The sequence below is a fragment of the Podarcis vaucheri genome, assembly GCF_965113315.1.
Source record: "Podarcis vaucheri genome assembly, chromosome: 6".
NCBI classification, from domain to species: Eukaryota; Metazoa; Chordata; class Lepidosauria; order Squamata; family Lacertidae; genus Podarcis; species Podarcis vaucheri.
Window position 1 is genome coordinate 67,808,296 of NC_138764.1, and position 27,133 is coordinate 67,835,428.

General features: G+C 41.6%; 2 protein-coding genes across 2 annotated transcripts in view; both read left to right on the forward strand.

Moving 5' to 3' along the window:
- LOC309535366 (uncharacterized protein) overlaps positions 1–11,740 on the forward strand; it is a gene marked incomplete at its 5' end in the record, with an annotated part of 38,266 nt that extends 26,526 nt beyond the window's left edge. Inside the window, one exon of the mRNA XM_082228412.1 lies at positions 11,304–11,740. Coding sequence (XP_082084538.1) covers positions 11,304–11,450 — 147 coding nt within the window. The 3' untranslated portion in view covers positions 11,451–11,740. The remainder of the gene's footprint in view (positions 1–11,303) is intronic.
- LOC309535364 (uncharacterized protein) overlaps positions 8,543–27,133 on the forward strand; it is a 123,300-nt gene continuing 104,709 nt past the window's right edge. The window contains exon 1 of the mRNA XM_082228409.1: positions 8,543–9,300. The gene's annotated coding sequence lies outside the window, so the exon portion shown is untranslated. The remainder of the gene's footprint in view (positions 9,301–27,133) is intronic.

Genomic DNA, 27,133 nt, shown 5'->3' on the forward strand with positions numbered 1-27,133 from the left:
AGTGCAGATAGTACTGAGCTAAATGGACCAATGGTCTGTCTTAGTATAACAGAGTGTCCTATGTCCCCATTTTATATTTTTATTTTAAAAATTATACCCCACTTTTTAAAGGGAAAAAATCAAGTATGTTTTCACTGGGTAATGACTATCAAGTATGTGCCCAGAGATGGTAGTTGCAAGGAATAATATGGGTATCAATAAAGAAGGGAGCTAATAACTGTAAACAAATTAAAAGAGTTACAGCCGATAATGCCATCTCATTTGTTCATACTTTCTATGTTGAATTCTTTTCTTCAACGATTCTATTTGGGTCCATAAGAATTTGCATCATACTCTGAAAAAGCAAGATCTTAAAATAGCAGAAAACCAGAAGCTTATGTGCACTCCTGTGCCTTACCACATCAGGTTTTGATGGGACGAAGGAATGGCAAGCATCATCTACCAGACGAGACAGAATTCCTGCTATTAGGCATCATTCTCTCCAAACTTTGTGGTCTGTTGCGCATCTGATATAGGATTGTTCATGAGGTAAGAATTCTGGGAAAATAAAGCAAAAGGAAGTTGGCATCAACAGAAGAAACAGCACACAAGTAAAAAACCAACTCCCCACATTTATGTTTCCTTATTTAAAACTGTAGTGTTTATCACATTCTTGAACGTCTGACTCGTGATTTTAAAACTCCCCCTCTCTCATCAAAGGGCCATATTTCCGTGAAGCAATAGAAGTTACCGTCAGTTGAAGTCAATGAGAACAATGTTGTCAAACAGCTTCCGATAAGAAAGGGTTGGGCTTTTTACAAAAGTTAAGCCATGTTGCTCAGCTACTTCTAATGATGGGCGGGGGAGGGGGGAGAAAATGTAGCACATCCTTAAGTGTTTTATTTACTCCCACTGCATAGTGGGACCATAAGGGTGGCAGTCATGAATACCTGCTGCATTGCAGAGAGTGGTGCTGGTAAAAGGGCTCTACTGCAGCCTAGTGCCTCATTTTCAGAAGCAAAAGAAAGGATGTCCTTTGCAAGGCCTCTCCTGCCTTGCAAATGCCACCATGAACTATGGTTGAATTTGGAAAAAGGTCCAGTACAAAGGGATTTATACCCCAATAGACAAGCCAATTGGAGCAAGCCAAAATAGAAAAGCTAAACCCCCCAAATTAAAATGTGTGGTGACAGACAACATGATTGACAATGTTAAAAAACCAAAACATTCCTTAGGGAGAAAGAAGTTATGCTTTATCTCATTCTGATAATACTGAACTTGATGGCGCTATGTCTTTCAGTTTGGTGGTGAAAAGGGGACTTCCCAGATGTGCAGAAATGCATTTGAAAATGTTTGAAAAATTACAAACATCCCCTCCCCAGGCCAGAAGAAGGCTGAGCATAATCAGTTGGCTTCCAGCAGCTGCAGAACATCACAAATGTTAGTTATATTGAGTAGGTGGGTGAGGAGGAACTAGGGAGGTGGGAAATTGGCCTGCTTGATGCTCTAACATCTTATAATGTTCTGAAGGTGAGAATTAGGGTGGCAGGAACGCATGCTGCAAAATAAAATAATAATAATACGTAGGGAAGATTTCAAAAGGTGAGAAAGAAGGATGGCATCCTTTTTCTCCCTCGCTGTCCTTTGTGGGCTTTGAACAATGTCACAAGACTCTCCCGCCCCCCCAGGAACTGTGAGGTGTTGGCAGTGCCCCACCACATTTTGCATTTGGATCCTCACTTGTCTTCTTATGATACCAACTAGGAAAATTCTGATGAAAATGGAAATACAGTGGTACCTCAGGATGCGAACAGGATCTGTTCCGGAGCCCCGTTCGCATCCTGAAGCGAACGCAACCCGCGTCTGCACGTGCCACGTTTCACCGCTTCTGCGCATGACGTCATTTTGACTGTCTGTGCATGTGCGTGTGGTGAAACCCGGAAGTAACGTGCTCCGTTACTTCTAGGTCGCTGTGGAGCGCAACCCGGAAATATTTAAGTTGAATCACATTTATCCCAAGGTATGACTGTAGCAGAAATTGCCCATTTATTTATCCTGTCTAGAATGGAAATCAATACAGCAAATAAGATAAGTATTTGCTGTTGCTTTCTGGCCACCAAAATGTTCTGCCCCCCAATCCCATTTGTATTGCGTTTCCTTTGCATTGAAACAAATGGGATGGAAGAATGTAACGACGTGATTTACGTAGATTACACTGTTAATTACGTACATTAGGCAGGTTACGTAACTTCGCCACAGCAAACAGCAAAACAAATAGTGTAGTCTTTGGCAGAAGACAAACAGCAGCACAACAGAAATAGTGATGCATGTGACGAAAACAGGGCAGAACAGCAAGTGGTGCCTTCTTCTATCCCTAACAAGAATTTAAAAAACACGGACTAGGACAATGTTCCAACTGAACCATGTTCTAGAACAGATGCAGTTTCCCTCTTCAAAGATCTCATTAAATCACCTATGAAAGTTAACAGAAAGCTGGCTCTTTACCTCATGCTAGCCAGCTTCTCTCACAACCAAAGCTTGCAAATCCACTTTAAATCCTAGTTTCAAATCCTGGTAAAGATGAACACCCTGGCTAGCATTAATTATGGCTACTGCTGGTGCACAGTGTTGGTTTCAGCATTTTTTGGCAGTGGCGAGGCACTGTGCCTGATCTGCACTGGGTGGAGGCAGCTGCTTCCTCACTTTGCTCTTACCAGGCCTTGCATGCTTGGGAAATGCACAGAAACAGCAAGTAGGAAGAGGAAGAATAGGGAGGCACTGCGAGCCAACAGTGGGCCTTGCTGGGATGTGGCCCTCATCAGATGCCCAATGACCTTGCTAGCCCTGTGGTGCACACAGCATGCAACTCCCCACCCTCCCGGTCCAGTGCAAAGAAAACACTCCCTTTTAGAAATTCGTCACAGATTTTGAAACATCCATGGAACACATTTTTGAAACTTTGGCTGCAGGGTGAATGAGGGTGAAGTGGGAGAAGCCCTGGTGATCCAACGCTACACGCCACAGCAATCAGATCTGCCTCTGACTGTCACACTGAAATCCTCACTGTATCAAAGCAGTGGGAGTTAAAGAAAGTTACTCTTCTTTACCCCATACCACAGGGCACAAACACAAAAGGAGGTAGAACGGCCTAGAGTGGTACAGTCCATTTGGGGAGTTACCATTACCAGTGTAAAGAGGGCAATGATACCATGTGGTTTCCACTCCCCTTCTACTCTGTAGCACAGATGTACTTCCTTACACATCACCCACAACACTGTTTAAAAATATGTACATGCAACATATGAAGGAAGCCAACTGTGAGAAAAAGGTTGAAACTGGTTAGCCAGGATCTAAAGAGCTACTTTAGGTACACACAAGAACTTGGACATGCCTTGTGAGGTCTTCTTCTTCTTCTTCTTCTTCTTCTTCTTCTTCTAGCAACCCCATTACTCCGTTTCAAGAACTGTCCTCCATGTGGAAAACAAGGTCTTCTTTACATGAACCAGAAGGCTGCAGTTATCTCTCACGCACACAGAATTGGTTCTTTGGAGCCCTGCTGTTATTTTTATTTTTCAAAATTATAAAAGAAGTCTGATTTATTTACTTATTAATCAATTGAAAGCTAAACATTTGGGTCACAAAAAATCCCCTTCGTTGTTTTGTCTCACACTGACACCATGATCAATGAATTATTTCAGCCTCAATCCATGATCTGCAACACCAACAGGGCCTCTGACTCTGTCAAATGCATCATCTGCAAGACGGGATAAGGGCATATTTGCCCCAAGTTCAAACACACTTCAACACAAGGGAGAAATGAATGGCTTCATGAACTAAGCCCTGACCACGCAATCCTCTGCTACAGTCATAAATGTCTGGACCAGAGCCACAGCCACATACGGATACACCCTGAGTTAAGGCAACAGTCTACATCACAGGGCCACCTATGAAGCACATGTATTATTTTTACCTGTTCTTGAGACATGAACAGACTCATTCCACTTGTGAATAAATACTAGAAGCGTTTAATCTAACTCCCTAAACAAATAAGGAAGGCATTAAGAGAACAAGCAACACAGTGGTGCCCCGCAAGATGAATGCCTCGCAAGACAGAAAACTCGCTAGACGAAAGAGTTTTCCGTTTTGGAGGTGCTTTGCAAAACGAATCTCCTATGGGCTTGCTTCGCAAGACGAAAATGTCTTGCGAGTTCCTGCGGGGTTTTTCCCCTCCCCCCTTTTCTAAGCCGCTAAGCTGCTTATCAGCTGATCCGATAAGCTGATAAGCCGCTAAAAGCCGCTAATAGCGCTAATCCTCTAATCCGTCAATGGGCTTGCTTCGCAAGACAAAAAAACCGCTAGACGAAGAGAATCACAGAACGGATTATTTTCGTCTTGCGAGGCACCACTGTATTATTCCAGTTATATTAGTCAAAGCCCACACCAATCAACCTTTACACTTCCTGCTTGCTATTCAATTTAGCAGTAGATCTGAAATTATCTGGAGCCAAATAAGCAATGGGTAGCCTGACAAGATTCCCCAAAACAATGACACTCAGGAGATGTTGTGACGCATTTAGATTAGACATGTTCAACTGCTAGTTCTCTACAGGGTCCGATTTTAACATGCAGACCACAGACTACAGAGGACATCTTACCAACAACAGCCATAAAAGGGCAGCAGAAGCAATATATCAGGTCCTTAGATTTGCAAAAACTGTGAAAAATAGTAGCAGCAAGTACATGGGAAGATAAAGTCTGCCAGACCAGAGAGTCTGTCTGCTTCTTTGGAAGGGCAAGGAAAGTACCAAAACAAAAGTGAGGGCTAAGTGCATTTTCTTTTCCTCTCTCTCTCTCTCTGTTATCTGTATACATATATACTGCTGCTACTATGGCAGAAACTACCAATAATGCTATGATAATGGCAGCCACAGAGAAAAGCACAACTTAAGATGCACTGCCGTCTTGACAAGAAAACAGGTATCAATGCAAATACTTCCACACCCGCATACATTTGTGAAAGAGTGAAGTTTTTCTACCTGGAGGTAATTGCTCAATATTTTGGGGACCTGACATCAAAACATCCATTTATTCCACAACAATGTTTTCAATATGGTTTTCTAAGTATTAGCTTGGTGGTGTTTTTTAATGTGATCGTTTCCATCCAAATGTAAGCCTAGAAATCCTTTCTTATTTACTATTCCGTGTGCTATATTATTGCTATTCCCTGCGCTATATTATTGTCAGTTCAAACTACAAGCAGGCTAATGAACTACCCAGAGAGTTCCCATTATCCCCTAGTGGGTCTCATCCCACCACCTGGGCTTCATTGTTGTACAAGTCATACCAAGCAGGGTGTTCCAATGTGACTCAAGTAAATAATTTGGGATAGATCATTACATATGATTACACCTGAAGTGGAATTCATGCCCCTTCTAAATTTAGTATCCCATCTCTCTGGCAAGTAAACATACAATGCTGCAAAAGAAAGTTCAAGAGACTGCAGGATGCAGCTATGCAACACGATGGAGTGAATCATTAGAATACTCCCAATTAACTTAGTTTCAAGCAATTATAGGCTTTTTTTTTGGTAAAACACGTATCTGATTCTGACCATAATTTAGGGTTTCACATTGCTTTTGAATTCATATTTGAGTTCAGACTGTTGCAGAAGGAATGGCTGGTAACAAAATAAAGATGTTGGTTCTGGGCGTATGTCTCAGAACCACAAGTAAAACATAATCTGGGGATCTGGAATACGCTAGTGGTAGATGGTGATGCAGCAAAATGGCCACCCAAGCAGCTGCGTGGCATTGCCCCTGCTCAGGCAAGCAATTCGGTGAGGGGAAGCAGTCGTGCTAAGAGAAATTTCTTTTAAAAATCAAGCTACTTTTATTTTATTTTTTTAAAAAATGGCAACAAACCTAACCTATTCAGAAACACAATTCTCCATTGCCATCTTTAATACAGGGACACTTGTACTTTATATGTGGCCCTCTTAATAAACAGTTTCAAGTTCATTCTTTTCCATTATCATCACAACCACAACAGAAACCCAACCTTCTTTTTCTTACCCTTGACAAGGTTGGGGAGGGAGGTGGAAATAGTCGACAAAGGCCACACCCAAACCACTGCAAAACACTCCCAAGCGCTGGATTAAAAAATTGCAAAGTGGAACTGTGTTGTTTTTTATTTTTGCAAGGGAGGGGCTCAAAGGGTCGGGGGAAAGCAAGTTCTATAAGCAGAAGGGTAGGGGTTTTTTATGTGCTCTCTTAAGAAACCAAGAGAGAGAAAAGCGATAAACGAAATTTTCAAGAAGACTTTATTCTCCTCATAGCATCAGCAAAGCTCCCGACACAAAACCCAATACTGTTTTGATATGACGTGGAAATTAACAGCAGCAGTGCTGCAAGTACTGAATCTACTCTGCCAGCAACAAAATGGCCAGGAGTGCAGTTGCCGCCATCCATATTCTTCTGCTGTTAGCTGCGGTGAAAGCAACACATGCAGACACCACAAACAGTTTTGAGTAATGACGTGTAGTTTTAATACAGAGGTTTTAAAATGTGTTTCTTCCTCACGCCCACTTTTGTTTGCATCTTCTGCCTTCTCAAAGAACAGCAAAATACAGATGCATCACAATGGACCACTACCAAAAATAACACCATTCAGAATCATGTCCTGCTGTTTGCTTAGATAGCACCAATTAAAAAATGCATAGGAGTTGTTACACTGCCCTGATATGTTCTATCATGTCTCAGTGTACTTCACAAAAACTGTGGAGTCTTATTGCAATGGAACAATCCCAGGCCTATGAGGGAGAATTATGGTCTCGGTAAAGACTTGGGGGTATTCCTTGTTAAAGAAATACAGTTTGAAACATTGATCAGAATCAGTTCTTGCCATGCCCACTTTGCAGAAAAGAAAACGGAAGCAAGCAGAAAGAAACAAATTAGCCCAAGGTCACAAAGCTCAGCCGAGAACAGCAAATTTTCAGACTTCGAAGTAAACCACATAAGCTTCCAAACTACTTTCAGCCAAGGCTCACCTGCCTCCAGTGTCCCTGTATGAATAACTCCGGACACACAAGATGGGCAGTCGTGCTTTCCTCATCAACCTACAGAAATATTACGCCTCTCTCACTCCTTGTAGCTTTCAGGTTCCATAGATTCCCTTGCAGGAGCAGCCACCGATCACCAAAGAAAGTGGCTTAAAAAAACAAGCCCCCTAATCCAGATTCACAAAAAAACAACAAACACCAACATATCTGAGCGTGGTAAGAAAAACAGCAAATCTATCTCCATGCTCAGAAAAGTGTTTTAGGGAATAAAGAAAAGAGAGGAGTTTGTTCCATCCGTATTCCTCATTTATGAATCCTGTTCACTCCCCAAAATACTAAGGAACGCCATTATGGATATGTAACCCCTAGTGGTCATGTCTAGAAGACTCAAGAGGTGTTTGTTTAGATGGCGTCGGTCAAAATGAATTTAACCCAGCACTCTCCCAACCTACCCAGCTGCATTATAGTCTCCAAGTCCTGCCAGGAGCAAGCATGATCTCAGCACCGAGTCGGTCCCTTCCCAGGAGCAGCCATCGCAGTTGTGCCTCCTGTTGCCCTCCTCTGCGGAACTAGCACTGCAGGATGCAAGACTGCCTCTGGAGGAGACAGCTCTGCAGAGCAAGGGCTCACACCGGGGGCGAGGGGGAGGGAAAGAGAGAGAGAAGTGGTGCACCTACAATGAAAGAATTTCAAATTAGGCATAACACTTGGCAAATCAGAAAGGAAAAACGAAGGTGTGCATGAGGGGATAATATAGGAGGGGTGTATTTGCTGTGTCTCCTTGCCTTCCTCCTTCCACGCATCATGTCTGCCTCCAGAAATGGCTTCCTGATCATTTCTCTCCTTCCCCTCCGCCTCTTGCTCCTTTGAGCTAGCAAATGTGAATAGAAGACTATGCATATTCACCTTTCTTGGGGCTTTTAAAGCCTACTGGTGAGAATACATCTTGTAACAACACTTGAGAAGACAGAGTACTTTAAAAGAAATTAAGATGGAGAATCAAAATGCATCTGATCTGGTTCCAAAGCCAGCAAACTGCTGCCGAACGACTGTCTGTACTTGACTCTCTCTATGCCGGTGAGTCACCAACACAAATCCTTTTACCATCGTAAACCCTTCAATTCATTGGAGCATTTTATGAGAAAACGCCACAAGAAACTCACCCTCTCATGTTATGTGATAATGCTAGTTACTCTGGATTTCATGGCAGGTTCCAAAGAGAAGAGAAGATAGACCCCATCCTCCAGAACAGAATAAATGGTTGACTGGGATTGGCTATGGGATAGTCCAGAATGGAAAATCTGATTCATGAAATGGTTAAAGCAAGCACTACGTCTACCTATATGCCGGATCCTCATCCCCCCCCCCACTCCGCTCCCCGGCTCGATCTGGTGGTTTATTCTTCTTGACGGTCCACCTATCGTTCTCCAGCCATCTTAGAACTCTCCATCCCCTCCTTTTAAAACAAAACAAAATGACAGAAAGCAAGCCTCATATATCTTACCACTATGTTCTGTTGCCATTCAATCCCATCACAGCACTGACTTTGAGGTTACACTGACGTAACCTAGGACACATTTCAGTTTTGGTTCAGTCCAGGTTTTTACATATATACCAGTGGCAGGCACTCTCACTGCCCCAAATAGTTTACAATACATGTAAATAGCTCTGCCTAGTTAGAATTTTTCCACTCACAGACAGAGATAGCCACCCACCAAAGTCTCTTTTTTGTTGTCTCTTCTGAAGCCTATAATAATGTCACGTCATCGTGGCTTGTCTCACAGCAGCCGGAAACACGCCTGCTACTGATGCAACTCGAGTCACAGAATATTTGTTTTTCCTTCTGCGTCACTTGAACCAGTAATAAACTAAACTAATCCACAATACTCAAGTTCCTGCTTTTTTGCTTTTCTCTTTAAATGACCAGCCTTGAGAACACAGACACATTCCAAAATGCCTGATTTAAGGAAAAGGAGGGGTGGAGAGAAGCAAACAGCCAACATTTTAAGTCACAAATTGTTCAGACCCCCTTTTAAAGCAAGAGGAATGGAACATTTAGATTTGATATCCCGGCCCCAGCCAATCTGAGGCAGCTTTTCACCTGCCACTGCCTCTCCCTCCAATGGAAATGTGTGTTTAGAATAAGAGCCCTCCCCAGCCAATCATGTGTAGGCTCAGGCACTCAGTTAATGATGCAGCAGTACAGGGAAGACTATCACATGTGAGCTGGAAGGCTGCCAACATGGAGACACGGAGAGAGCAAGGTAAACAACTTTCCAACGCCAAAATGATGACATTTAATTCCTAAACGCTATCTTCCCTTCTTAACTCAGTCCCTTTCAGCTGGCCTGGAGATTCACAGTGTACCTGTTCCCCCTGGTGCTTTTTAAACCCAGTAACATGCTAGGCAAAGATCACTGCGTCATCATTCGCCACTTTCTGAACTATGCAGATACAGTCCCTCAGATTTAAAAATCCAGAAACTGTCTTTTTAACCCCTCTGCCAACTCCTTGATGTTAACCTCTGAAAAACTACTGTTCTCTCTTCCTTCCCCAAATCTGCATTACAGCTACGCAGTGACATTTTACAACCTGTGCCTTCATTCCATTGGTGTGACGCAGGACACAGCCAACAGTATCTAGCCACAGAAAAATAACATGGGGTGTAAGAGTTCTGGGGGTGGAGAGTTTGGGGACAGAAAGAAACCCCAACAAATACCCACATACACACACACATGAACATAAATGAGACAGTCGGTTCAACTCCCCCACCCCACATCCCAATCCGATACGTACGTAAGGAAAAAGAGGAACCACGAATTCTGTTCATCTACACCTGTGCAGTCCTCAACCCTCTGTTTGCGCCGCCGCAGGATAGAACATTCCAGAATTTTCCTCCCATTAACCCTTCCTATGTATGCCCCCCCCCTTGCGGGATTAACTGCGTTGCATCTTTCCGGTATCATCAGTGGACAAAATCTGCTGGTACCAAACAAGCTTCAAAATAGCAGTTCTTTTTTTAAAAAATATGCTGTATGGGTAAAGGAAGCATGCTTCCCAATGTTGTTATCACTTCTCTTTCATGAGCTCTCTCTCTCTCTTGCTGCAGCAGGGCTGTTGCTAGTAGACCTATCGACAGAGCTTGCTTTCCCTCTCTCTCTCTCTCCCCCTCTGAGGTGTGTGACGCAGCTCAAAATTCTCCAGGCTGCTCCTTGTGTTTTAACAGCAGAACTGCAGCTTTCCCCAGAGAGCCGATGCCAGCAGTACCAGGGCCGGACAAACCAAGAGAAAGTCACTCCCAGGCTCAGCACCCATATCTCTGCGCTCCCTCCTCATCTTGGTTTCTTTGCTTCATTTCCAAGCTTCCCCTTTCTCATGTTCGCATCGTCAGCTTCATGTGGCTCTCCCACAGTTACACTTGCTATCTTAACTCTTTTTAGGGTTGGCAAGCATCTCCTGAAGAGGCACTGCTTAAAAACAGAGCAAAGTTTCGTGCCATTAACCCCCACCAGCTCATTCCCGTTTATAAAGCAACACAAAGCAGATGTTTTTCAATCCTCGAGAAAAGCTAGTGCACATCCCAGTGACACATGCAATATAATTTTTGATTTAACTCGCAGTTTGGAAAAGACAGTTGCTTTTAGGCATACACCCGAGCACATGCTTTTAACCGTTTCATTTCTGCAAATGTCTGAAAACTTCAAGCCTTCCACACTCCACTCAAATACATTTTGGAAATTTGTTAATTTTTTTTTTTTGGGGGGGGGGTAAAAAAACAACCTGTTTCTGTGGATGCATGAAACTCTGCAGGCCTAGGTCACCAGCAGTGCTAGCCTCAGGAGAGGGTTTTTCTTACAACAGCTAATCACTTCAGCATGGTGAGAGGAGCAAATGGTTTTCCCTCCAAAATGTTCCAGGGGTGTGTGTTCCCCTGGCAGCAAGCTGTGTGTTAACCCTTTCGGCCCCACAGATAGGTTTACTGGAGTTCAAATGGCCTGTCTCAGCTGTGAGAGGAAACCATTAGGAGCACCGAGGCATGACAAAAGGACCATTTGGGGAGCGATTCTTGAAAATCAGAATATGAAAGACGGAATATTTTGCCTTGTTGGGGTAATTCTGAAAGACTAGATAAAAGAAAGGCTCTGGTGAGCACCTCAAAACAGAAACATGCCAGCCTTAAATTTGTACTGGAAGGCTGACTGCACAATTTCGATGTTCTAGCAGAGCTGAAGAATCCAGTGATTCTCCCCCTCCCTATTCTTTACAGAGTTATTTTAGAGTTATTCACTGCCTGAAAGTGACATCTGTTGTGCACAGATGCATGCAAGAACAATCGCAAAACTTCCAAATGCTAAAACAGTCCACACAGAGATGCAGAGCTCAAAATGTATGCGGAGGCAAGGCAAAGGAGTAGTGCTGGACAACGATAAAGTACAAGGCACTTCCAAGACTCCCAAGAGTTCTGAGTGAACTTCCTGGATGTCTTTGATTCAGCAGCATTTCTTTCAACTCTTTCCCTTCGAAGCTTTTGTCTTGTTGTTTTGATATGCAGAATTATTTGATTCATATTCAGATGAGTTAAATAGGATGCTAAATGGTGACTAAATGGGTTTGGGCAAGGGAGAGGGGGTTTCTGTTTAGGTATTTGGGAGGTATTTGGCTAGGAAACGGTACCAAAATAAAAATAAAAATGACTATTTTTAAGTACTAGTAAGGCAGTAAGAGGGACGCGGTGGCGCTGTGGTCTAAACCTCTGAGGCTTGCCGATCAGAAGGTCGGCAGTTTGAATCCCTGCGACTAGGTGAGCTCCCGTTGTTCAGTCCCAGCTCCTTCCAACCTAGCAGTTCAAAAGCACACCAGAGCAAGTACATAAATAGGTACTGCTGCAGTGGGAAGGTAAACGGCGTTTCCGTGTGCTGCTCTGGTTTCGCCAGAAGCGGCTTAGTCATGCTGGCCACATGACCCAGAAAAACTGTCTGCGGACAAATGTCAGCTCTCTCGGCCAGTAAAGCGAGACGAGTGCCGCAACCCCAGAGTCGTTCGCGACTGACTTAACTGTCAGGGGTCCTTTACCGTTTTAAGACAGTACAACAGCAGTAAGAATTTGAAAGGCAACATTGTTCCTGCTATGAAGAGACTGTGCTTAGCTTTCTTTGCTGGCAAAAGCCAGAACTGTACACAAGATGCCAAGATGCCTACAGGGTTTGAATCCCGTAACCTGAAAACTGGTGTGGACCCATTTGAAGCTCATTTCACAGTTAGCAGCTTTCCACAGGGATTGGAGCAGCAAGAACTTCCTGGACACTCCATTTGAGGAAGCACATCAGAGGATGCTTCACAATACGACTGCCTGCCTTCACATGTGTTACGAGTACAAACTGTTCCCAAAATTGAACCATGCCCACATATTTCTTTATTTATAACTAGAATGCAACCTGTAATGTACAAATTACAGGGTAAAAGGCACTACAGTGTTCCCTTGAGCTGTAACATGGGAGAATGCCAGCAACAGCATTGGTGAACGATATTTACAAAAAAAAGATGTTTAAATAGACATGCAATGTCTATCACTCACCCAGATTATTTTGAGCATCCAAGTGAGGGCAGGTTCATGCTGGAAGTATACATCAGTTTACTGCTAAACCTACAACTGGATGTGTCCCTGTGACTAAAGTTCACATTTGACCAGCAGTAGTTTGGTATTAAATTACTGCTCAAAGAGCCAGAAATAGTTTATCACTGTTTCCGTCGAGAAGCCTCAAAAAAGAGACAGTGCAGACAGTTGTGGGGTATGGCTGCTTTTGTTCTACTGAGCAAAAATAGTAGGGTGGTGTTTTAAAAGGCAATCTCTTCTGTACAACCCTTAAAAGAAAAAGGCCTACTTTTCTTCCCAGCATGGGGGCAAAGCCAAGAGGAACAGCAGTAGTCTAATGCCAACACTGCAAGCATTTAAAAAGTACTTTACTGCTGGAGTTAAATGAGGAAAACAAGCTCCAGCTTTCAAGATGGCAATGGGGGATTGGTCAGGTCCTTGTTAAAGCCATAAAATCTCTTACTTAATATTGGGGGCGGGGGGGAGGGAGCACGAAAGTTGTATCCCTCAAATTGTTAAAAACTTTATCTTCAACACTACTAAACAGGGACTAAAATTACGAGTCTTATTTTGTGTGCAGCCACAAGAATTAGTAGCGTTGGAAGGGATAGAGGGCACACGATAGAAAGAACCATTAGTTATGAGGAAAGACAGAATAAATGCATTACGTTTTGACCCTGTACAAATAGTGAAACTAGCATTACTAGCAGAACGACCAAACCACAACAAGGAAACCACATGCTAAAACAGATGCTCTTTGCTGCATGATCCACTTTGAAATCAGGTATGGAACAGGCTTCTTCCTCATTGACTACAAAGCAGAACTGGTTCATATGCAGCTAGCTCACCAAGCAGCAAATCAGGTGAAGAAGGAACTTATGTCACCAAGATCCAGCTGCTGGAATGGGTATTATGTGGCACCTGTAGTAGTGCCAATTCCACTGATCGAAGCAATCAAGTGGGCACATGCGGGGTCAGGTAATCTTGTAGGTAAACTGGTCCTAAGTTATTAAGGGCTTTGCTTATGAACAACAGCACCTTGAACCTGGCCCAGGGTATGAGCTTACCCTGGCACTGAAATCATCTTCAGAGGCTCTTTTGCACACCATTCCATTCCCAAGTCTGCTGGGACGTGAGATACATTGAACAGAGCGTTTTCTACAGAAGCAACAATTTTTTGGAATTTGGGAGGTCCACTTGACCCTGCCCTGCTAGCTTTCTACAGGCTCAAAGAAATCTAACGGGGGGTTAAGGCTCCCCCATTTTCCTAAAGGTCCTTGGTGAGGAGTGATACTAAATAGGGAGCTGCAAAGCTCTGGTACTTCCAAGACCAGGTTCTGCTTCAGGCTGAAGTGGAGGCGCTCTCCTCTAAAACAGTTAGAGCACTAAAGGGATTTCAGACTGAATGTTGTCTTCAGTCCACACCACTAAAAGTGACACTTTAAGACAGTCAGACAAATGCTGACTTAATGAGATACAAACTCCAAAGTACTTTGATCTACCTTTCACATTAAGCATTTTTCTAAGGCCTGGTCCCTATTATTCAATTATTCCCTATTATTCCCTCAAGTTATCTGGCAGTATTGAATTCATTTTCAGTATGTTGACAGTGAGTTTTACAAAGCATGCATATTGGATTGCTGTAAAAATGCTTGCACACTTATTTTAGCAAGTACAAGTAACTGCACACAGAGGAACAAACAGCGATAAAACTGAGGAGTGGAACTAAACAGCAGGCATTAATATAGGGAACACAAAGTCCTAGCATTGATGAGACAATGCAGCACCCTATGCCTCCATTTTAAAGAGACAATTATGCAATCACACGCAAGGAATTAATTGAGGGTTTCAATCGTGTTCTGTGGCATCATAGGATATTACTGCTCTACATTTCATTTTAACCATAAAACATACACCATCTGTAACCACCTTTAATATTAGTATGATGGGTGTGACAGCATCAGAAACGGGAGCCTCTTTAAAGATACTGGGGTGGGCAGTGATACGATATCTAGTACCGTTACTCTCTGCAGGTGGGGCAAATGACAGGAAGCTGATCGCCTCTGTAAGCAGGAGAGCTGGCGAACCTCTGAAGCCAAGAAGCCAGTAATGCTGAAGAGAATTATTTCCATGATTAGCTGCTAAGAATAGAGACCACAGGGATGCCTTGTAACATGAAGGTACACTTGACAACATAACTGGAAGTTGCAGGGATTGCACTGGTAGCCCATAAATAGCCCTTCTCTACGCTTGACATTCTGTGCTTCATTAGTCATGGAATAAATACAAGAGAAAAGCACAAGAAAAACAAAAATACAAGATCAAGACACAAGCACATGCTATGAGGCATGTTCCCAGGGAAGCTAACCTCTTCATGTTCAATTCATGTTTATTCAGATAGAAGTCCCAGTGTGTACAGCGCACAGGATCATGGCCTTAGCATAAGCTACATGTCCAAGAAGTAATAATTCAGAAAAGAAGGTACAATATGCAGTAGGGTTCTTTGGCCCTACTTCACTTAATCCTTGTGTAGGCGGCATGCAATTCCTTATACTGTCCACATAAAGAGGTGGGGGGAAGCAATGCAAATTGGGGGGACGGAGAGACGAGAATTATTTGTACAGTTTTTACCATTGTTTTTACCATATTTCTGAAACCTGCAGAATAAATTATGTTTTGAAATCCATTTTCTAGTACATTAGAATTCTGTTTATTTCCTCTTAAAACCATTGCTTCAAGTAAACACCCCCCCCCCAATTCTCAACATGCATGCATTCCTTGCAGTTGCATGGCAAGACATATAGCCTCAAAGGGGAATGAATGTTCAGTGAATCTTACCGTGGGATTTAACAACACAAAGTGATCTGACATGGTGGGGTTAGGGGAGAAATTTGACTCAATTTAAAGATGAATTACCCAATCCACACTTTCCAATGAGAATATGCAAACCAGATCCTAGCCATCCTTCAAAATTCAACTACTCTGAATTTTGTAGTATAGTTCTCCGACCAAGTAATGTGCACAGAAATGCATAATGCAAAATGTGCATAACAATAATAGTGGAAATAATGTAACAAAATGTGTTATATTATGGTAAACTGCCTTGCAAAAATGTTTGTATTATGGAAAATTACATCCAATATTGTAAATATGAAAATGCCTATGAATTCATGAGGATTTTTTGTACATTGGAAAAAATGCAATCTAATGTGGAAATGTGAAGAACAGAAAAATTGGAGCAATGAGCAACTGAGAGAAACCCAAACTGACAGATTGGCCCATCCCTAGATGGGGCTAAACTACTGCAAGGACAAAGACGCAATGAGAATATTAAGCACTTTTCGCCCTAGAATGAAAAACATTGGAGTACCTTTATGGTTTGTATGGATCTTAAATAAAAAATTTACTAGCTGATTTTTAGATGGTACCTCATATCACAAAGATTAATCCAAATATTTACAAATAGCTGTTTGAGTAATCGCATGATCACTGCCAATATGTCTCATATTTTGGACATGCCCTAAAATCAAGGTCCAGATAGTAAGTAAACTAAAAATAATGACTGTTTATGAACTGCCTATGGACCATTAATTATGCTTTTGGGTTATGTAAAAGCCGCCATGTCCCCTGGTGGCAAATCAATGATCACTTATTTGCCAACAGCAACCCTGGTAACTATCAGTTATAAGATTAATCCAACCTTTATTGGGGATTGGCTAACTAAGAATCTGGTACTTGGCTTACATGGTCAAACTAACTTTATAATAAATACTAAGTTACTAACTAACTAACTAACTAACTAACTAACTAACTAGAGCTTTATTAAAAGAAGGCAACAATATAATTCATTCATAAATAACTGGTGTTCAATAACAAATAAGTAAATTAAAGAAGTACGAGATGCGGTCGAATTATACATTGTCTTAGGAGCAATCTAAGCACCTGGGGGCAAGGCAAGGGGAGACCTTAACCTCTTATTTCTTTCTTTACCTTTTTTGCACTTTAGTGGCTATTTTACTTTACTTCATGGAGAATTTAGATAAGTAAACAAAACAGGATGTCTTTCCATGCTTAACATTTATATATAGATTATCCTGGAGTATCTTGTTATCGAATTTACTTGATTGAAAACTCTTTTAACATGTACTATATATATTTATGCTGAATAGACTGTTACATATAGTTATAATAAAACAATAATTGGGTTGTTGTTTTTTTAAAAGAAAAAAGTAAAGCAACGTGCTTCACAAGGACGCCTAGGAGCCATACATATATAAAAGGAAGATTCTTTTTCTAGATTATCAATTCTTGCAAAAAGTAGGGCCTGTGACTACCTATTGTTGGAAGATTCAGAAAGAAGAAAAGAAAGTACTTATTCATGTAGCACATAGTTAAAACTATGGAATTTTCTCCCACAATGTGATGGCCACTAGTTTGGATGGCTTTTGGAGAGGATTAGACATTTTCGAGGAGGATAAAGCTATCAATAGCTGTTAGCCACAATGGCTATGTTCTACCTCCACTGTCAAAGGGATTTGTGCCTCTAAACACCAGTTCCTGGGAATTGCAGGCAGGCAGAACGCTGTTGCACTCATGTCCAGCTTGCAGACTTCCACAGGCATCTGGTTGGCCACTGTGAGAACAGGATATTGGACCAGATGGGCCACTGGCCTGATTCAGCAGGTTCATCTTATGTTCTTAGCTCTCCACTCATCTCAAATCAGCTTTGTACATATACAACAAGCCTAGTATATTGAACTAATCTGCCACAATGTATTTAAGTAAAAAAACCAAACAAACCCCCAACCCCCCACAGTATACAGTATATACTCAGCCTAAAACGGGCTTGACCTAGACATTATGATGCCCTGATGACACTACACATCTTTTCTAAATTTCTCCTATGCTGCTCAGCATCTGTTCCTTACACACCTTGCTTTCCCTTTCTCCTGGTTAATCCAGAGTAGGTTAAAGAGCACATCCTGGGTTTATCTCACCAACCAGATGCACTATCCATTCTTGGAATCTGGAAAATGGCCAGGCTACAAAGGCCATAACTTGAGAACAAGCATCCAGATTCACAGATTAACTAAGCAGGAAACACAATGACACTTAAAAAGAATATCAAAGAACAATCATGATCATGTACTTGTCTGTTATGCTTTCACCCTAAATAAACACAGGTGACAACTCTAGAATTAGCAATTACAGAAATCTCTTAGTTTGAAAGTACTAGAGCGTCCAACATATTTGAAGTTATTGCTAGATAATCAAGGTTGTGTGAGTTTTGTTTTGTTTCTTAAATCATTTGGTTAATTTCTGTTCAGAACTTCCCAATACCCTTAAGGAGCTGCTGTAAACTTATTGCTTAATACCCCTGTTAAGTAAAGAGTTTAAAGAATTTAAAGGCCTGGTGTTTTGTTTTGTTTTGTTTTAAAAGCAAAGTTCAAAGGAAAGGGGAAGTTGATGTAGCAGCAGATACAGAGAATTAAGTCAGAGTTATGTAACACCTCTGCTGGGACACGGACAGGACAGCAGACAGCTTGCTTCACGGGCTAAAAATAGAATAATCCCAATTACAGCCACACTTCTACTTTTTCAAGGTTTCCTGTTTCATGAGCCCACAGAAAGCTCATGAATGGACAGGGTAGGAAGATAAAAGTGTTTGTCCCTAGAGCTCACTTGATTTTGTATTTTAACTGAAGGAACACAAGTTTCTGACAGAGCTATACAATGGAATAACATATTGTCTCTTTCCAAAGTCACCTTTCTGGGCTATGAGATTCTGGATCTAAGCAGATCAGATGAAAAACTTTCAAATTCAGTCCTCTCAAACAGCACAATAAGGGCACAAAATGCCGCATACTAGGAAATGAAGGACTCAGATGATGATCTTCTGTTCGGTAGTCAAACAATTGTAAGCAGAAAATAAATATAGTTTTCCAAACAACTCAGAATTACACTTGGCCCTCTACTCCCCCAAACTCTGTGGATAAGCAAAAGTTATGCTTTTGTTCTGGAGAAATGGAACACCAACATTATGTGTTGGGAAGGAGGGTTTGATTGTCTTTATTTATTAGTGAAATATGATACTGTGTTTGGCTCTTTATCTTTAGGAAACTGAGATTATACAATTATTAATGGATAAGATCCTAACTCACTGGATTATTATTTTCTGCAAGTGGGTATGGAGGGCCCAGATTGTGTGTGTGTGTGTGTGTGTTTATGTTGATGACGTGTGTGTGTGTGTGTGTGTGTGTGTGTGTGTGTGTATTGATGACCTGAAAACAGATTGTGAACAATTAATTATGGTTAATAAATTCTGATCATGAAGTTACACATCAAAAAATAATTTAATTATAAAAGGTTAAATGAAATAATTTAATTATATAATGTTAAGCGTCTATATTATCCCAAGTGATGTTATTGTTATCTGGAAGGACTTAACTATTCAGCAACTTAACTAATGAAGAATAGTTATTTAAATTCAGTAACTTTATTGGAAAGGGGCTTTAATGCTTATGTTGGAAAAGCAGAGGAGTAATTAGCATTTCTACTGGGATTTAAAAGATTACAACGTATAATTTTCTCCCCCACAATTTGTTTTTACAAATGTTATTGAAAAATTTGAAAATAATTACCAAACATAAAGTGCTGCCTTCCAAGACAAATACATATACAGTTGTTAAGTCTTGTATGAAGTCATCCACATGGCAGCAAAAACAACTTGGGAAATCTTTTACATCATAGATTTAGCTCACATTCACAGGGTATACCCCAGTATAAAGCTGCTGTGCCTGAGACAGAAGAGATTGCTGCACTATTATTAATAATATAAATGATATAAATCAAAACCCTGGAGCAAAACCCATCTTTATTATTTGTTATTCCTCTTATCACCCTCCGGTGGTGAAATAATTTGTAGGGTGGAAAAATAAAATCTGTTGGGATTCACTTAGCGATCGGACCCGCCTTTCTGAAGTTGAGTCCCCAGATGTTGCTGAACTACAATTCCCATCATTCTTAGCTAGCAGGACTAGTGGTCAAGGATGATGGGAGTTGTAGTCCAACAACATCTGGAGACCCAAGGCTGAGAAATGCTGGATCAGACTATGAACAGTTAAATGGGAAGGATAACTTAGCTGCTCAGAGTGGCTGGGGCAACCCAGTCAGATGGGAGGGTATAAATAAAAAAATATTATGAAAAAGTTTTATTTCACACCATGGTGTGTGAGTTCTTGATTAAATGTGTGGTTGATTGCACCCATCTGGCAGTTATTTGAATTTTGAACCTTGTAACAGGGATTCTCAAATTTTGTACCCCTAGCGCCCAACTAAGTCAGAAATTAATGAGGCCCACCAGTCACAAAATGGTGGTGTAGGAGCAGGTCCTGTCACAAAATCATGACAGACTGAGGCAGAGTTTGACATGATCAGCTGGAAATTACTGAGCTCTGGGTAGGGGTACTGTGACAGCCTTTCTATTTTAGGAAGAATTTGCAGATCCAGAGGCTCTACATGGAGAAGGCTTTTTCTTTTACACTTTTCCCTTCCCATCCCCCATGTCTTGCAAATCATTAGCTCCCTCTGTTAATTTCTTCTTCCATCTCCCCTTCATACTCAATTTATACTTTATTCTCATACCACATCCCCGCCCAAACTGCTAGCTCCCTTTATCTCTCCTCCCTGAGGGACATTCGCTTATTTCTCCTCATAACAACTTTCCTCTCTTATACCCTTCTCTTTTCCCTGTTTATGTATTACAATCATCATCATCATCATCATCATCATCATCATCATCATCATCATATACCAGTTTCCTTCAACACTTCCTCTAGCATATTTTCTCCTCAAAGGAGGAATACCCTCCTTTCCTCATCCCAACGGCATTTCTCTGTCTCCTAGCCACCTTTGTTGCTTATACAATGAGTTGCTGGTGCTGGCATTGGTTCAGCCAAAAGGCTATGGCATGTTAGAGGGTGGGGCAAGCAAATAAGGAGATACTGGTCAGGCTGTGGCATTGAGGCCCACCTCAAAATAGCCCATGGCCCACCTTTGGGTCAGTGCCTTATAGGTCAAGCAACCATCAGCCAATAAAGACTAGCTTCCAAAAAGAGCAATGGTTGTAAACAAACACTCTATTACACAAACCTCAGTTAACAGCACTAGATATTTATGATGGAATGGTAATTCTTTCCAAGGCTATGCTTCCCCTGTAGTATACCTTTTCCTCTTCAAACATTCCCCCGGTGGTAGCCATGCTATATGTAATGCTTTGTCCCCATAGCAGCCATTTTGCGCTGTACTACACCTCCATGGCAGCTAGTTTGGGATTGGTGCCCACTGCACTCTTTCAAAATTCAGAATTTGTCCACCGGTTCAAAAAGGTTGGCAACCACTGATCCAGATGATTATGTAATTTCATATAACCTGGATTTCCCCAAGGACAGTTATTCTAAGGTTACCAGATTTTTTTCAATGAATCCGGGGACACTTTACAATTTCAATGGATTTTGTATGGGGACTGATTTGTAAATCCGGGGGCTGTCCCCGGAAAATGGGGACATTTGGTAACCTTAAGTTATTCCTGTGGTGCTATTAATATTTTTCCCCTTTTGGTTTATTATCTGCTGCTGTTCTTCTGCCTCTGATTTTATGTCTGAATTTGTTTGTAATTTTGTTATGGCCCGTGGCTGAAACATATAAACATAATTAACCAAGGATAAAAATGCAACTGTTAATGTTACATTAACGGTTACTTTAAAATGTGTTCTATTTTACTTTTATTACTGCAAAGCTAAACTCGTTTTTGACACACTGATTTTAGATTAACTAATTAATCGGAAAGATGTTGAAATCCAATGTGTAGTTATTAAGAAATGTGTAGCACGTAAATGATCTAATCCTTGCTTGATTTCTCACTGCCTCAATTAGTTTTTATTTATACGTGTTTAAAATTCTATTGTGATCTTGTTTTGTGGTGAATCACATTATCAAGACCACCCATAAGATACCTGAACTCCCTCCAGGGAGAGCTTGTTATACTGGGATACAGATCTCAAAGTCTGAGGGCATGTACATATTAGCGGCTTAAAACACAGTGAGGTTGTTTCCCCCCACTGTTTACATTGCTGCACACACCATTACTGATAACCTGATTTGTTTCCCTACAGCTATAACCCTCTGCCCCAGAACCCCTTTTCAGTGAAGTTGTCCTTTGCACATGCACGGTAACCTGTGCTCTTCCAAAAGGCCACAAATAGTTAAAGGCCAAAGGCTTGGTTATAGAGAAAAGGTTTTGCCTGGAGAGAGCATTCCACAAATAGGGAGCAACTGCAGAAAAGGTTCATTCTTGTGTTGCCACCTTCCAGACCTCTCGTGGAGGCACACAAAAATGTACACACCTTAACTAGGGCTTACGTTTTCAAATCAGCTGGAAGCTGGTTTGGGAGAAAACATTATCAATCAGCACTACTTCTCAGGAAACTACGGCGTACAGATGGATTGTGGCCAATGTCATGTGGCTTCAAAAACTAGCAGTGGAATTGCACTGGAGTAAATGGTAAGGTGTACACAGCCGAACACTAAAGCAGCAGAGGCTTGGCTTTAAGAATACAAGTACTTCAGTTGGTCAGTCCAGACCCTTTTTGTTTTTGTTTAAAGCTGATCCCAGTTCTGTTCTGTTGCAAACTGTTATATGATTAATTCTATATAGTAATTTTCAGAAAGCTAACCTATAAATGATGTACTGGAGTCAGATACAGAGGCAATGACACGTTATCTGTGCTGGTGTAGAGGGACGTGAGATACTGAGCTTTGTGCATCGATGTCCTGAGTTAACCCAAAGTCCTAGTTTCTATAGGTAACCGTAGCAACCTGAATTCTCATAGCAAGGGGCCTGTTTAGCTGATTACAACACACACGTCACCTAAAATCATATCCTTAATCATCAGCTGTTGTTCTTACATATATTATATCAGTGTCTTGTGTTCACAAGGACAAACCTAGATGTTTCTGCTTTATAAAATTGATTAATTTAAGCAGAAAATTAAATAGAGGTGGGGGGAGAAACAGAAATGAGGATACGATAGCAATATGGATTCCTAGCAATATGACTGGTTACTTGGCAACCAGAAAGAGGTGTGTCAAGAAAATTGGTTACAATTATACAAGAAACAGTTCTGGAAGCTCACAGAATAGGCTTGAAAGTAGAGCTTTAAGAAGAGTATTTGATTTAGTCACTAGGAACAGCAGTGACTATCAGCAGTAAAAATACTGCTGAGTAAAAAAACTGATATAGACTGCCTGCTTGCCATTCCAAATGATGTTATATGACTGCATTATCAGTGTTAAAAAAAGAAACTGCAATTGCTTCTTTTTCCACCACGCAGGTAGCAAAAGCAATAGAACACCCTTCAAGGCCAGACATGTCAGTTTTAATTAGCTTTTCACTTTTTATCATTAGTTTTGGTCTTACTAAGTATATTTCATTCAAAAACTCAGCATCAATACAATATTGCTGCGGTCAGGACAAATAAATATGTTTAACTCGTTAACAGAGCATTTCTATCCATGCATATTAAAAGTAAGCTACATCTAGTTCTATAGGGATCACTCTCAGGCATGTGTAGATAGGATTATAGCCTAAGATGTCACATGGTACATTTCTGCGATATACCCCTCTATGATGTAGAAAATCAGCACTGTTTGGATTCGGTGTGCCTTTTCAATGTAAGATGTATATTAAGCACTTGGGGAGGGGAATAAATGTACTACATATAAACACTCAACTTTTTGTAGTGCTGCAGGTGCATTTTGCTAGGATGCTGCTCACCACATAAACAGGTGCATGCCTTGAAAAGTTAACTGCACTTATTTTTGGTAATACACACACAATCATGCATGCAGAAAGCAGCTCTATCAATAGTTCTGCTAATGTGTGGTACCTTTTGAGTATAGCACGAGAATAAGGCACACAGTTAACCTCTCCAGGGACTTTACAACTCTCCACATGGTGAAAAGTATTGGAAAGAAATGAGCCTAATGAGTTTCCTAATGAGCATGGAAACTCTTCCTACCATAAGCCTGGCACTAGAGCATACTCTGAATTTACGATTTTACTCCTGAAAGACAGGCAGTTTCAACTGAAGCACAAGCACAGAGACCGAATAAATAATCCTTCAGGCACAGGGCACTAAGTTTCCTTCTGAGTAGCACTGCATGTGATGAGGCAAAAGGAATATTCTGCTGAAGTCATAGTAAGGCTACAGATACATGACATGTTTCTTTCTCCCCACTCACCACATAAAGACTGGCAATGCAGGTGCACACGCTACACATCCTTCGACATGAGCATCAAGACCAAGTAATATCTCCCAGAGCTCAGTTTTGGAAGCAACAGAATTAATACGCTTAAACACCCCAGTTGCAGTGGTTCTGGGCAAGGGAAAGCATCGGGTAGGGATGGGGTTGGGGCAGGCCAGGTAAGGGCACATGGTACAGGCAGTGAGTGACCGTGCCATGCACCTGCCCTTCCTCCAACCTGGGGAATTGCACATGTCCTATCAACCTGCTCTCAGGTCTGCCTCTGCTGTTGCTGAATGCCAGGTTGGTTCTGAGTAAGGCCTCCCTCATCCAGGATGACTGTCTTCGCCGATCTGGTCTGTATCAGAGATCTGGGTGGGCAAACAGGGTGATGTTGGTCTCACCCAACTGTGCTCACCTGGCTGGGTATTCGGTGCAGCAGCAGGGCAGACCTGAGGGTCAGAAAGGGGGAATTATTGTAGTCTAGAAAGATTCCATCTCTCTCTCCAGGCTCTCTGTCCATTTGGGAGGCGGGAGCGATCTAGAGTGTGTGTTCCTGGCACTTGGCAATCGGGACAGATTAGGGATACTGCATGGACTGTCAATTAGTTTTCAGGCACAATTCAAACTGTTGGTTTTGAGCTATAAAGCCTCAAATGGCTCAGGACCACAATACCATAGATTCCGGCGTATAAGACGACATTTTAACCCTGGAAAAGGGGTTAAAAAGTCAGGGGTCGTCATATGCCAGGTATGGCTGGAATGGGCAGCGGGCTCCGCTCCGTGCCGGGAGGAAGCTGCCCGGCGAAGCTGCCCAGCAATGCTAAGCCGGCTTCACTGGGTGGCTTCCTCTGGCATGGAGCGGAGCCCGCCACCCACTGCTGAAGCATATAAGATGACCTCCCCAAATTGGCAGCTGCCAATTGGGGGGGGGGCGTCTTATACGCCCAGTTGCCTAATACACCGGAATCTACGGTACTTCAAGGACTGCCTCTCCCCATATGAAATGACCCAGACCCTGCAATCATCATCTGAGGCTCTTTGTCGTGTGCCTCCTCCACGAGAGGTCTGGAGGGTACCAACACAAGAATGGGCATTTTGCGGTGGTTTGTGGAATGTTCTCCCCAGGGAGGCTCACCTGGCACCTTCATTACATACCTTTAGGCATCAAGCGAAAACATTTCTCTGTTAACCAGGCCTTTGAATGGTTAATATTATATGGCATTTTAAATGTGTTTGTGGGAGGAGGGTTATTGATTTTTGTTTTATTATGCAATCTGTGTTCTCATTTTTTATTTTTTTGTTGTGAACTGCCCTTGGATCCTAGAATGAAAGGTGGTATACAAATTTACTAAATAAAATAAATAATGATAATAATACAGTTAAACACTATTGGGCAAGGGGAGAAAGAAATGAAACTCATTTCGGAACTGAAACTACAACCTTACAATATCTCATGGGAAAATACTTGACTTTCTTATTGCCATGGTAACATCCCCCCCAAGTGCTTTTCACATGATTTGTTTTTGATTCCTCTGGCTTTGTTATTTGTCCTGGAACAAAATGGCCAAGGCTGAAGTGCTGGTAGCCGTGGGACAGGAGATAGAAATCAACTAAGCAAGTGTTTGCTTTGTCTTGAGCAGCTGGTTTCACGCAAGACCACTTCTCTCTTTATTAAATGTCAGTGTATCCTGCTGCCAACCTGAATGTATATATTTTTATACCAAAAAGTTATGGTGATGGGGGCCTACGGCAAAATTTACTGTTTCTGATTTGAGGAAATATAATAATCCAAACCTGAGGTAGCCAAGCTATCCACATAATCTTATTTATTTATAATAACAAATATCTAGCTCGTTTCCACAAAAGCAATAAACATACAGTACTATACAACAATAATATTCAATAAAATTTCCTAAAAACTAGATAAAACCAAGCAAAATTATATCAAGGCTTCTGGAACCGCTGTGCACAAAGTTGGAGATTTGGGTAGGTGCCATGCAAGGCAACAGTTTAAAGGTGTAGGACCCAAAATATTAAAATCCTGGTCAGCCTTATTGCCAACCTCTACTTTCGTTAAACACTGAAAAGCTGACCATACTGAAAACAACTCTTTCATAAATAAAGTACAGTCATACCTTGGTTCTCGAATGCCTTGGTACTCGGGGAGATTTGGCTCCCGAACACTGTAAACCCGGAATTGTATGTTCCGATTTGCAAACGTTTTACAGAAGCCGAATGTCCGACACAGCTTCCGCGGCTTCCGTTTGAGTGCAGGAAGTTCCTGCAGCCAATTGGAAGCTGCGCCTTGGTTTTCTAAACGTTTCTGGAGTCAAATGGACTCCCGGAATGAACTAAGTTTGACAACCAAGGTACGACTATACAGTATAAAGAAAAGTGAACGCTAACTGCACTGACTATCATTTGTTTCTGGTTCTTATAAGGCAGCAGTGACCAACCCAGTGTGCCCACGAGGGCTTCCAGTGGTGCCCCAGGAAAGTGCCTCAGACTCTGAGCTTTCATTTTAAAAAAGTAAGCCTCTAGCACTCTTAGAAAGAAAATTACATGGCGAAATTTGCAGGTACCTTTTAAGCAATTTCTGTGAAATGAGGGTGGCGTAGCTACCTTGTATATTTTTCCTGGTCCTGAGGAACGCTCGCTGTTGTTATCAGACAGCAGCAGCATCCGTTCTGTACATTGGCACAAGACTGATAGGATTTTTAGAACCACCTACAGTACTTCAGAAATATAGCTCTTCAATGCTACCAACAGTACTGTTAGGAAATCATTCTAAAAATCTAGCACACACAGTGATATATAGAGGTTTACTAGCTTCATAAACGATTAAAGAGCTCCTGTTTTTAAAATTAGGGTTCCTTGCAGACAACTAGCCAACTCTCTTATTAAAAGTAGTGTGAATAGGAAACAATCACTCTCAAAAATAGCAAGTCAGAAACATTCAGAGAATGAAAACATGTCCCTTAACTAAGTCACTATTACCTTTAGGTTTTTTTTTGTCTGCAATGTTTTATACTCTTATAATGTGGCTTAATGTTTTTTTAATTTGGAACTTGCTAACTGGCTTAAGTTCTTAAAATAATGGGAGTGCCTGATCACCCCATCTGTCTCCTGAGAAATCTCTATGTGGGACAAGAAGCTACAGTTAGAACGGGATATGGAACAACTGATTGGTTCAAAAT